Here is an 11493-nt window from a genome sequence, read left to right as displayed (position 1 = left end):
CATTCTAAATTTTCTGTTTATCATTTATATTTGTTTCTCTATAAATTTTCTTTTTGTTTACCCACTTTTTAATTGGATTACTAACTTTAGTATACTAAGAAAACTATATGAATTCTATATAGAAGAAATTAGCTTCTGTGTGTGGCAAATTATTTTCCAGTTTGACCTTTGATTTTTTTTTTATGGTGGGTTAGTGTGTTTATGTGTATATAGATTTTTAAAAATGATTTCTGCTGACCTGTAGGCAGAAAATAAGGAATAGTAGTCAAGTGGCTTTAAGATTTCAATAGTAATCCAAAAACAGAATAGGAATAATATTTTATGGAAATGATTTTAAGAAACTTTCTTTCCTCCATTAAAAGTTACATTTATTTAAACATTTACATACAGTAAAATTCATCCATTCTGGTGTACAATTCTAGGAGTTATCACAAATGCATACACTCATGTAATTATAATCAAGATACAGAAAATTTCCATTATTAAACAAATTCCTTGTGCTACCATTTTGTAATCAGTCTCTTTATTTTTAACCCATCATCCACTGACTTGTTCTGTTCCCATAGTTCTGTCCTTTTCAGAATGTTATATAAATGGAATCTAACAGTAAGTAGCCTTTTGAGTTTGGCCCTTTTACTTAGCAAAATGCATTTGAACTCTATCCAAGCTGTTGCATATATCATATAGCTCATCATAGTTTTTATTGCTGAGTAGGATTCCCTTGTATGGGTATACCACAGTTTATCTACACACCAGTTGAGGGACATTCTCTGTTTATATTTTCCCTTATTGTTAATGGTCTGTAGGTCTAGTAAAGGGCAGAGGTGAGATTTTATACAACAGGAAGAAGTTTCTTCTGAAAAGTCCTCCTTAAAAGTATGCTCCTGGGTAACGTGTGCAAAAGGTTATACCAGGATAACTTACTTCTTGTCCTTTATATTTAAAATTGGAGTTAATCCAAAGTGAGCAGTTTATCAAAGGAATAGATGTTTTTCCTGAGTATAGTTAGATGATATCCTCAGAGCAGGCCTGACAAATATTCTGGAATGCAAGTTATTGGCAGAGTATTAAATTTTTCTTTATTAAAAAACACTGAAAAAAGTAAAAATTAGCCCAAATCACACTTTAAAAATTTTATAAAGCAAAAGTCCCTTTTCAGTCTATCCAATCACATCTCTAAAAGGTTTACAATTTGGTATGTATATTTCCCAGGTTTTTCCTAAGTTTATTCAGAAATATCTATATATACATATATCATATATATACAAATGCTTTTGTTTATAAAAAAGTATTCACAGATACATATATATTACTTTTTAACTTATTACAAAATCCTAGACACTATACAGATCAGAATGCATTAATAGATATACCTCCATTATTTTAACAGCTGTATAGTATTCCACTAAATGGATGCATCATAATTTATCCATTCTCACACTGATGGACATTTAGGTTGTACCCACTATTTCCGTGTGTGTGACTTTACTAAAATATAATTTGGATATCATAAAATTCACCCATTTAAAGTATATAATTCATGGTTTGTACTATAATAAACAAGTTGTACAATCATCATCACAATCAATTTTAGAACATTTTCATCAAGTCCTAAAGAAACCCTATACACTTCAGCTATTGCCCCCAGCCCTAAGCAACCACCAATCTACTTTCTGTCACTATATATCTGGAATCATATAATATACAGTCTTTTGGAATAGCTGCTTTCATTTAGCATGTTTTCAGCAACCTTTCATATTATAGCATATTTAACAGATATGTTCACTCCTCTTCTACTTTTTGGAAGAATTTTTGAAGAATTTGTATTAATTCTTCTTTAATGTTTGTGAGAATTAATCTGAGAATCCATTTATGTTTATGCTTTTCTTTTTGGGTACTTAAAAAGTTTTAATTAACCTCTTATTATAGGTATTTTCAGAGTTTCTTTGTTCTCCCTTTCTCAACAATTGGGTTTCAGTAATTTGTGTCTTTCTAGGAATGTATTACAAATAAGTTATCTAATCTATTGGCATAAAATTGTTCATGATGTTCCTTCATAATTTTTTTTAATTTCTATAAGATTTGTAGTAATGTTTCCCTCCTTCATTTCTGATCCTAGCAATTTGAGTCTTTTTTTTTTCAATTTTGTTGGTCTTTACATAGAGCCAACTTCTGGTTTCATTAACTTTTTATTCTCTATGCCATTTACTTATCTAATCTTTCATATTTCCTTCCTTCTGCTTTTTCTAGCTAGTTTTCTTCTCTTTGTACAAAGTGAGGTTATTGATATGTGATATTTCTTCTTTTTAATTACAAGCATTTACACTTATAAAGTTTTCTCTAAGCATTGCTTTAGGTACATTCCATAAGTTTTAGAAACAGAGGAAAAGAACAGAATGGGAAAGACTAGAGATCTTTTCAAGAAAATTAGAGATACCAAGGGAACATTTCATGCAAAGATGGGCTTGATAATGGACAGAAATGGTATGGACCTAACAAGAAGCAGAAGATATTAAGAAGAGGTGGCAAGAATACACAGAAGAACTGTACAAAAAAGATCTTCACGATCCAGATAATCACGATGGTGTGATCACTCATCTAGAGCCAGACATCCTGGAATGTGAAGTCAAGTGGGTCTTAGAAAGCATCACTACGAACAAAGTTAGTGGAGGTGATGGAATTCCAGTTGAGCTGTTTCAAATCCTGAAAGATGATGCTGAGAAAGTGCTGCACTCAATATGCCAACAAATTTGGAAAACTCAGCAGTGGCCACAGGACTGGAAAAGATCAGTTTTCATTCCAATCCCAAAGAAAGGCAATGCCAAAGAATGCTCAAACTACCGCACAATTGCACTCATCTCACATGCTAGTAAAGTAATGCTCAAAATTCTCCAAGCCAGGATTCAGCAATACGTGAACCGTGAACTTCCTGATGTTCAAGCTGGTTTTAGAAAACGGAGAGGAACCAGAGATCAAATTGCCAACATCCACTGGATCATGGAAAAAGCAAGAGAGTTCCAGAAAAACATCTATTTCTGCTTTATTGACTATGCCAAAGCCTTTGACTGTGTGGATCACAAGAAACTGTGGAAAATTCTGAAAGACATGGGAATATCAGACCACCTGACCTGCCTCTTGAGAAATCTGTATGCAGGTCAGGAAGCAACAGTTAGAACTGGACATGGAACAACAGACTGGTTCCAAATAGGAAAAGGAGTACGTCAAGGCTGTATATTGTCACCTTGCTTATTTAACGTCTATGCAGAGTACATCATGAGAAACGCTGGACTGGAAGAAACACAAGCTGGAATCAAGATTGCTGGGAGAAATATCAATAACCTCAGATATGCAGATGACACCACCCTTATGGCAGAAAGTGAAGAGGAATTAAAAAGCCTCTTGATGAAAGTGAAAGAGGACAGTGAACAAGTTGCCTTAAAGCTCAACATTCTGAAAACGAAGATCATGGCAACCAGTCCCATCACTTCATGGGAAATAGATGGGGAAACAGTGGAAACAGTGGCTGGCTTTATTTTTTTGGGCTCCAAAATCACTGCAGATGGTGACTGCAGCCATGAAATTAAAAGACGCTTACTCCTTGGAAGAAAAGTTATGACCAACCTAGATAGTATATTCAAAAGCAGAGACATTACTTTGCCGACTAAGGTCCCTCTAGTCAAGGCTATGGTTTTTCCTGTGGTCATGTATGGATGTGAGAGTTGGACTGTGAAGAAGGCTGAGCGCTGAAGAATTGATGCTTTTGAACGGTGGTGTTGGAGAAGACTTTTGAGAGTCCCTTGGACTGCAAGGAGATCCAACGAGTCCATTCTGATGGAGATCCGTCCTGGGTGTACTTTGGAAGGACTGATGCTAAAGCTGAAATCCAGTACTTTGGCCACCTCATGCGAAGAGTTGCCTCATTGGAAAAGACTCTGATGCTGGGAGGGATTGGGGGCAGGAGGAGAAGGGGACAACAGAGGATGAGATGGCTGGATGGCATCACTGACTCAATGGACGTGAATCTGAGTGAACTCTGGGAGATGGTGATGGACAGGGAGGCCTGGCGTGCTGCGATTCATGGGGTCGCAAAGAGTCGGACACGACTGAGCGACTGAACTGAACTGAACTGATGTTTACTTTCACTCATCTCAAATTAACCTTGTAATTCCTTCTTTGACATATTGGTCATTTAAGAGTGTATCTAATTCCTATTTGTGTCTCCTGACTTTCTGTTATTGATTTCTAACAGAAGTTTCATTGCATGTGGTCAGAGAACATACTTTGCATAGTTTGATCCAGTTTAATTTACCATGATTTTTTTTATGGTATGTGATACAGCTATGATTTTTCTAGTAGTCATGTTTGGATGTGAGAGCTGGACCATAAAGAAGGCTGAGTGCTGAAGAACAGATGCTTTCAAACCGTGGTGCTGCAGAAGACTCTTGCAAGTCCCTTGGACTACAAGGATATCAAATCAGTCAATCCTAAAGGAAATCAACCCTGAATATTCATTGGAAGAACTGATGCTGAAGCTCCAACACTTTGGCCACCTGATGTGAAGAACCAACTCATTTGAAAAGACCCTGATGATGGGAAAGATTGAGGGCAGGAGGAGAAGTGGGTCACAGAGGATGAGATGGTTGGATGGCATCACTGACTCAATGGACATGTATTTGAGCAAATTCTGGGAGACAGGGAAAGACAGGGATGTCTGGTGTGTTACAGTCCATGGGGTTGCAAAGAGTTGGGCAAGAATGAGTGACTGAACAACAACAACAAAATGTGATATGGCCCATCCTGGAGATGTTTCATGTGTATTTGAGAAGAATGTGTGTTCTGCTCTTGTTAGGTGAAGTGTTCTATAAGTATCTTTAAGGTCTAGTTGATTTATAGCATTATTCAAGTCTTCTATTCCTTTGTTCATAATTCTGTCTAGTTATTAATGAAAATGGGATACTTAATCCCCCACTTTTTGTTGTATACTTTTATATTTCTCCATTCATTTCAGCTTTTGATTCATGTATTTTGGTACTCTGTTGTTGGATGCATATGTGTTTATAATAGATGTCACTATCTACAACAATTTTTTTGCTTTAAAGCTCATTTTAAATAGACTTTAGATAATAGTATAGCCACTCCAGCTTTCTTATAATTGCCATTTGCCTGTATTTCTATCCTTTAACCTTCAATCTGTATCTTTGAATCTAAACTGTGACTACAATAAATAGCATAGAGGTAAGTCTTGTTTGTTTTTCCCATTTGATGATCTCTGCCTTTTGACTAGATTGTTTAATCCATTCATACTTATGTCTCAAGTTTTTATTTCTCCATTCCTTTTTACTTTCTTTTGCATTAGACATTTTCTAATAAGACATTTAAGTGTATTTAATATTTTTACTAAATATTTTTAGCTATTTTGTTAGTGGTTGCTCTAGGGTTTACCATACACATCTTAACTGGCTTTAGCTATATACTAACTAAATTCCAATGAGATATAAAAACCTTATTCCTATGTAAACCTATTCCTTTTCTCATTTTGCATGATATTATTGTTAGTAGTGTTATCTCTACATGATATAAACCCAGTAATATGTCATTATAATTATTACTTAGTATAATTTTATGGCTTTTAAAGAAGCTGACAGAAGAAAGAGCAAGCATATTATTTATAGATTTTTTATATTAACCTTCTTATTGCCTATTTCTTGTTTCTTTCATTTGTTCCTCTGGATTTGAGTTACCACCTGGAGTCATTAATTCAATACAGCTTTGTTTCTACCTTTGTCTTGCTATTGGTAAATATACTAGTTTTATATGTAATAGATCTAATAATGCAATTACATATATATTGCTTGATAAAATAGCTTTTAAAATCAATTAAGAAAGAAAAATGTATTTTGACTATCTTTTATAATTACACAATTACCTTTACCAGTGCTAATTTTTTGTATGTGTAGATTCAAATTACTGTCTGAGGTCACCTGCTTTCTACCTGAAGAACTTCCTTTGATATTCCCTGTTAGTCAGGTCTGACAGCAACATATTCTCCCAGTTTTTGACTGTGTGGGAATGTCTTTATTTCATCTTCATTCTTGAAAAATAGTTTTATTGAATATGGAATCTATGTTGATAGTTCTTTTTCATTTCATCACTTTGAGTAAGTTTTCCCACTGCCACCTCCTTTGTTTCTGATGAGAAGTCATCTGTTATTGAAGTTTCCTTGTAAATGATGCTTCATCTATCTCATTTTGCTTTCAAAAGTTTCATCTTTGGGTTTTAGCATTCTTATTGTGGTGTGTTTGTGGATTTCTTGTTTATTTTACTTGCGATTCATTGAGATCTCTTGGATGTGTAGATAATGTTTCTTATCAAATTTGAGGTGTTTACAGCCATTATTTATTGGAATATTTTTTTCTGCTCCTTTCTTTCTCTGATATTCCCATTATAAGTACATAAGAGTGCTTAATGGTTGTATACTCTGTTATGTTTTCATTCTTTTTTCTTTCTGATCTTCATCCTGGATACGATCACATTTAATCATCACAACCCAATGAAGTAATATTACTATCCTCATTTTTATAGATGAAAAAAATTGAGGCTCAGATTAATGACTTGCCAAAGTCATAGAGTGGTTAAATATGGCTGTGGAGTTCAAACAGGTCTGATTTCAAAGTTTATACTACTTCCTCTATATCATGTCATTTTTCTATTCTCCAGCAACTATAAACAAACAACTGGGGGACTTGGGGCTGGCTGCCTCTCTTCTAGAAAGCTCTTTCTTTCTACCCTCCTTTGGTATTCTTTGCTAGTATGTTCCTCTTCTAAAATTCATATATTTAATCCCTAACATGTACTGACAATGATTCAATGCTTATTGCTTTGAATTCAATCATTATTCAATGGTAGCTAGTGTAAATAATTGTGAGAACATTAATGTTTTTATCTAAATTCTTCCATTAGAAAAAATGAATAGCTTTTTGAAGATACTGATAACTTAATAGGGAAGTGTGCATTAAGTATTTGCTGACTAACCTATGGACACTACCTACTGTTACTGCAGAAGGTCTAATTCAACAGCATTTGCCAATGTTTAGGCCCCTGGTCACTTATTTACTAGGTGAATAAAATTAGGGACAAGTGGGCTCTAGATATTTAATTAGTTTTTTTAAAGTTTTATATATATATATATTATATATGTATATATAATATATATATATATATATAGGAGGCAGTCTTAGAAAGAATGTCATCTCTAGGGACAAATATATAAGACCTCATATAAATTACAATGATTTTAAAAATCCTTGGAAGTAATCTACTGTAATTTATCCTGAGAAAATGATACTCTTTATACCCAACCCTCTATACTCTATATTATATTGTCTATCCTAGATAATCTTTGATTATAGAAAATGTATTCTGCCAATGCTTTCCAAAAGCTGAAAGGGATTGTCTTAATTTTGCTTTCTCTCCCTCAGTTTCTCTTCTTCAATTCCAAACAAACTGCTATCTATACACAAACCCTAGATCCTAAATTCTGATGTAAAAAAGACCTCCTGGGACTCACAGTTTTTGTATCTTCTAACTGCCACTGATTTCAGTAGTATTATCTGTAGTAGATGATATTAGGGAAGCAGCCTGGAGATCCGGCGGTTGCTTTTTGTTCTTTCCAAATTCTATCACCAATATTTTCCCACGTAGCTTATATCCATTTACTAGATGCAATGCTTGCCGTGCTATTTCTGTATCTAAAAGAGAAAGAAAAACCACCAGTTTATGTATGGCTTAATAATTCAATTTTATTCCAAGTCTAGTTTATGTTGTTTTGCCTTGGAGTACAATGTAGGTTATAAGGCCATGTAGTTATTTGAGTTTATTGTGTTTTCCACAATCCCAAATTTGTATAACTCAGCAAGATTAAACTAATGGCTAAGAATAATTACAATAGAATCTTAAAAAGGATGCTTGAGAGTGTCTCCTAATTCAAGGATATAGGTAAAAAAAACCAAAATGAAATAAAACAAGGATACAGACAGTGTGCTAAAGAGGGCTAAGCCATATCTAATAATACACAAATCTATATCTTAGATAACACATTATAGGTGCTAAGAGAATGAAATAATTTTCAAAATAGAAAACACAAAAGAAGTTATTATGGTACTGGGGACATTTTCCTATTAATACTTTTCCTTTTGATTAGAGAGTGGTTGTCAGAGCCCTCATTTGGATAAGTTTAAGAATCCCTGTAGGCATATGGAAGCTTGAGGTGTAAGAGTATATAGGGTATAGCAGGAGGATTTAATTTATGGGTCTCAGAGTCTAGATGTGGGAAATTAGGAAGGAATGGACTTATTGCCCAGAGTCTGTCAAATTCTAAGTAGACAAGCAATGGTTTTAGATTGAACCAATTTATGTCTTATATGTATGCTCTACAAATTTTCAAATATATTCATAACTAGTAAAACAGCTATTTATTTAAAAGTACTTAGTGTATAAAGCCTTTTTATTATATATTTTTTCAACTAATGGATCATATTAGATGGGGGTACATGAAATAATATTTTAAGTTTAAAAGGGTTCTTACACTTGAAAAGACTGAAAATCACTAGAGCTGAGGATCCAAAAACGTTCAATGAGATAAGAAAGATGGTACAATGCTGTATAAGAAGACTGCAGGGGAATTTGGCATTGCTCATGTGCAAAAGCACTCGCCTTTAAATACATTACTATGCAATATATAAATTATGATAGTTTACGGATAATAAAAGGCACAGTTCCTACCTAGCCTCCACCAAAAAAGAAAGATAGTCTGGTCTGTCATAGAAACTGGAATTCCTATAGAGATACAACTTGTTTAATTACACTTTGTTTTATTATGCTTTGCAGATGATGTGTTTTTTCCAAATTGAAGGGTTTTAGCAACCCTGAACTGTTAGATGATAGTATTTTTTACTAAGAAAGTATTTTTAAATTAAGGTATGTACATTGTTTTTTGGACAAAATGCTACTGCTCACTTAATATATTACAGTATAGTATAAACACAAGGCTTCCCAGGTGGCTCAGAGGTAAAGAATCTGCCTGCAGGAGATACAGGAGACGTGGGTTTGATCCTTGCATTGGGAAGATCCCACGGAGGAGGAAACGGCAACCCATTCCACTATTCTTGCCTGGAAAATTCCATGGAGAGAGGAGCTTGGTGGGCTACAGTCCATGGGGTTGCCAAGAGTCAGACACAACTGAGTGACAGTGCATGCATACATGCACCCTTTCTCCCAGTCTATGGTGATAATCTGCATCTGATAGTGTAATAATAACTTTTATATGTACTAGGAAAACAAAAAATTCATGCAAGTCACTTTATTGAGATAATTCACCTTATTGCAGTGGTCTGGAATTGAATCTGCAGTATCCCTGAGACATGCCTATATTAATCTTCCCTATGGTTTAGAATACTGAAGTCATGTATTAGGATGCAAACAACAGTTGAACAATATATCACCCACTAGTTAATTATGAATTACTAATGAATTAGCACAATATAGCATAATATCACAATAGCTTGCAGTCTTACTCCCAAAGGAATAGAGCATAATGTAACTATGTGTTCTGATAAGAATATCAATATATTAACAATTAATGTAATTATAATTTGGACTAAAAATATTACTTTTAGCAGAGGGAAAGCAAATTTTGATACAGTGAGTAGGAAGTGCCAAGACTGGGGAAAAGAGAGGACAATGGTGTAAGGTGGTGGTGCACTGTCAAATAAGGAGAGGAAACACAGAAGGGAGAATAGAAAAAAAAAGAACATGTTTTCCTTAATTCCCTTCCTCTTACGTGCTTCTTTTGTGGGCTATATTTAAATTAAAAAGGGCATATGTAGTTGCTAATGAACTTATTAGCGACTCAGCCATAACTGAGTAATTATCCAGATGAAGCTACTTACTGGGAAAAGTGATAAAAGCCTGTCCCCTCATTCGTCCAGTCATCATTCGGAATTGAATTGGAGGTCCTTTCTTTTCCTGGAACCGAGCGAATAATGAGACTAGATCTCTTTCAGTCACCCGAGGGCTAAGGTTCTTCAGGTATAACACCTAATACAAACCAAGGATCAACAGAAATATCACATTAGGGAGATAAGGCAACTAACTATTTTATTGTGGAAGGACTTAGTTTCAGATAAAGGTGGTGGATTGAATACATGCATCTAATTTCAATCCCTCCAAAAAACTTTAAAACTATAGGGACTTTTAAAAAAAAGTAAGGAAGAACAAGGAAATGAGGCAATAGCAACAATATTCTGGAAGCTGTAAAATAACTGAACAAGCATACTCGAGAAAGCTGAATCTTAAATCAGCAGTGGGGAAACCAAGAACTAACCCAATCCACATCTAAGAATCCTGAAACATTTAAGGAACTGATATATTCTAGTGTCTCTGGAAATGGATATAAACAGCTGGAGTTAAGATAAGGTGGGTATGTTAAAAGTTTCTTAAAAAATTAGATTATATCTTTAAACACCCTCCCCTACAAAATGCTACTGGGTAAAGACCACTCCCAATCCTGCTGTATACTGGAGGTTCATTCTCTGAACATGGGGAATGTTAGACACCATTGAGGATGTGAACACTGTTCCTGAAAACTAGTCTTTAAGAGAAATGCTGTATTCTGAATGATGGGGATATCCAAAACACTTTCCTTCATTTGGCTCCTACAATGCTGGTGGTACCCTCCCCAAGTGAGAGTTCTGAAGTCTTCTCTGGGAAATCTAATCAGCCCCAAAAGGAAAGGTCTAAAAATGCTGATTTAGAATGGGGAATTTCTCCAACAAATGAACGAGCCAGATGACTTTAAGAGAAGCTTAAATTCAATAAGGATCACTCATTTGATCAGAGCTTCCAAACCGTTTTTGGCTCCTACTCATAAATATGAGCAGAAGTTATCAGGCATCTGAGAAAAGCAACTAATGTGAAAGAGACAGAACAAAAAAATAAATAAAAGCAAGTGGGAGAAAACAGAAACTATGCAAGGAGGAAAAAAAAAACTTCAAAGAGCCATCACTAATATCCTCAGAGAAAGAAGAGAAAATATTCCATCTATTAGGAATGAAATGCTCTTTTTAAAAAGAAACATTCAAGAAAATAAACAAAAAGAGCTCTTAAATGTGATGTAACTTAAGTTCTCACTGGCTTAAAATAGATTATTACAAGGTGTTTTAAGTAAGTACCTGTGTAATCATAGTTAAAATACCTATAGAAGGCACACAAAATGAGAAAGGAAAAAGGCAAGTCACTACCAAAATATTAGCAACAAGGGCTATAAAAAGAAAACAACTAATAAATGGCAATAGTAAATCCTCTCTATCAATAATTACTTTACATATAAATGGATTAAACTCCCTAGTCAAAGACATAGAGTGGTTAAACAAACAAAAAACAAAATGTGACTAAGTGCTGTCTACAAGAAACTCACTTTAGATTTAAGGCCATACA

At 34.4% G+C, this 11493-nt stretch overlaps 1 protein-coding gene across 3 annotated transcripts in view; it reads right to left on the bottom strand.

Annotated features, from left to right (window-relative positions):
- Window positions 1-306: 306 nt before the first annotated feature.
- RBM41 (RNA binding motif protein 41) overlaps window positions 307-11493 on the bottom strand; it is a 75028-nt gene continuing 63841 nt past the window's right edge. Inside the window, exons 7-9 of one of the 3 annotated variants that reach the window (XM_013976193.2) lie at window positions 9948-10095; window positions 7568-7748; window positions 307-1041 (exon numbers count right to left, since the gene is read on the bottom strand). In XM_013976193.2, coding sequence (XP_013831647.2) covers window positions 7582-7748; window positions 9948-10095 — 315 coding nt within the window. In that variant the 3' untranslated portion in view covers window positions 307-1041; window positions 7568-7581. Of the gene's footprint in view, window positions 1042-4691; window positions 7749-9947; window positions 10096-11493 lie in introns of those variants that run through there. The other 2 variants (XM_013976192.2, XM_018044213.1) reach the window with 2 other exon arrangements.

Source organism: Capra hircus, assembly GCF_001704415.2.
Source record: "Capra hircus breed San Clemente chromosome X unlocalized genomic scaffold, ASM170441v1, whole genome shotgun sequence".
Lineage (NCBI taxonomy): Eukaryota > Metazoa > Chordata > Mammalia > Artiodactyla > Bovidae > Capra > Capra hircus.
This window is presented reverse-complemented; position numbering and strand designations above follow the sequence as displayed.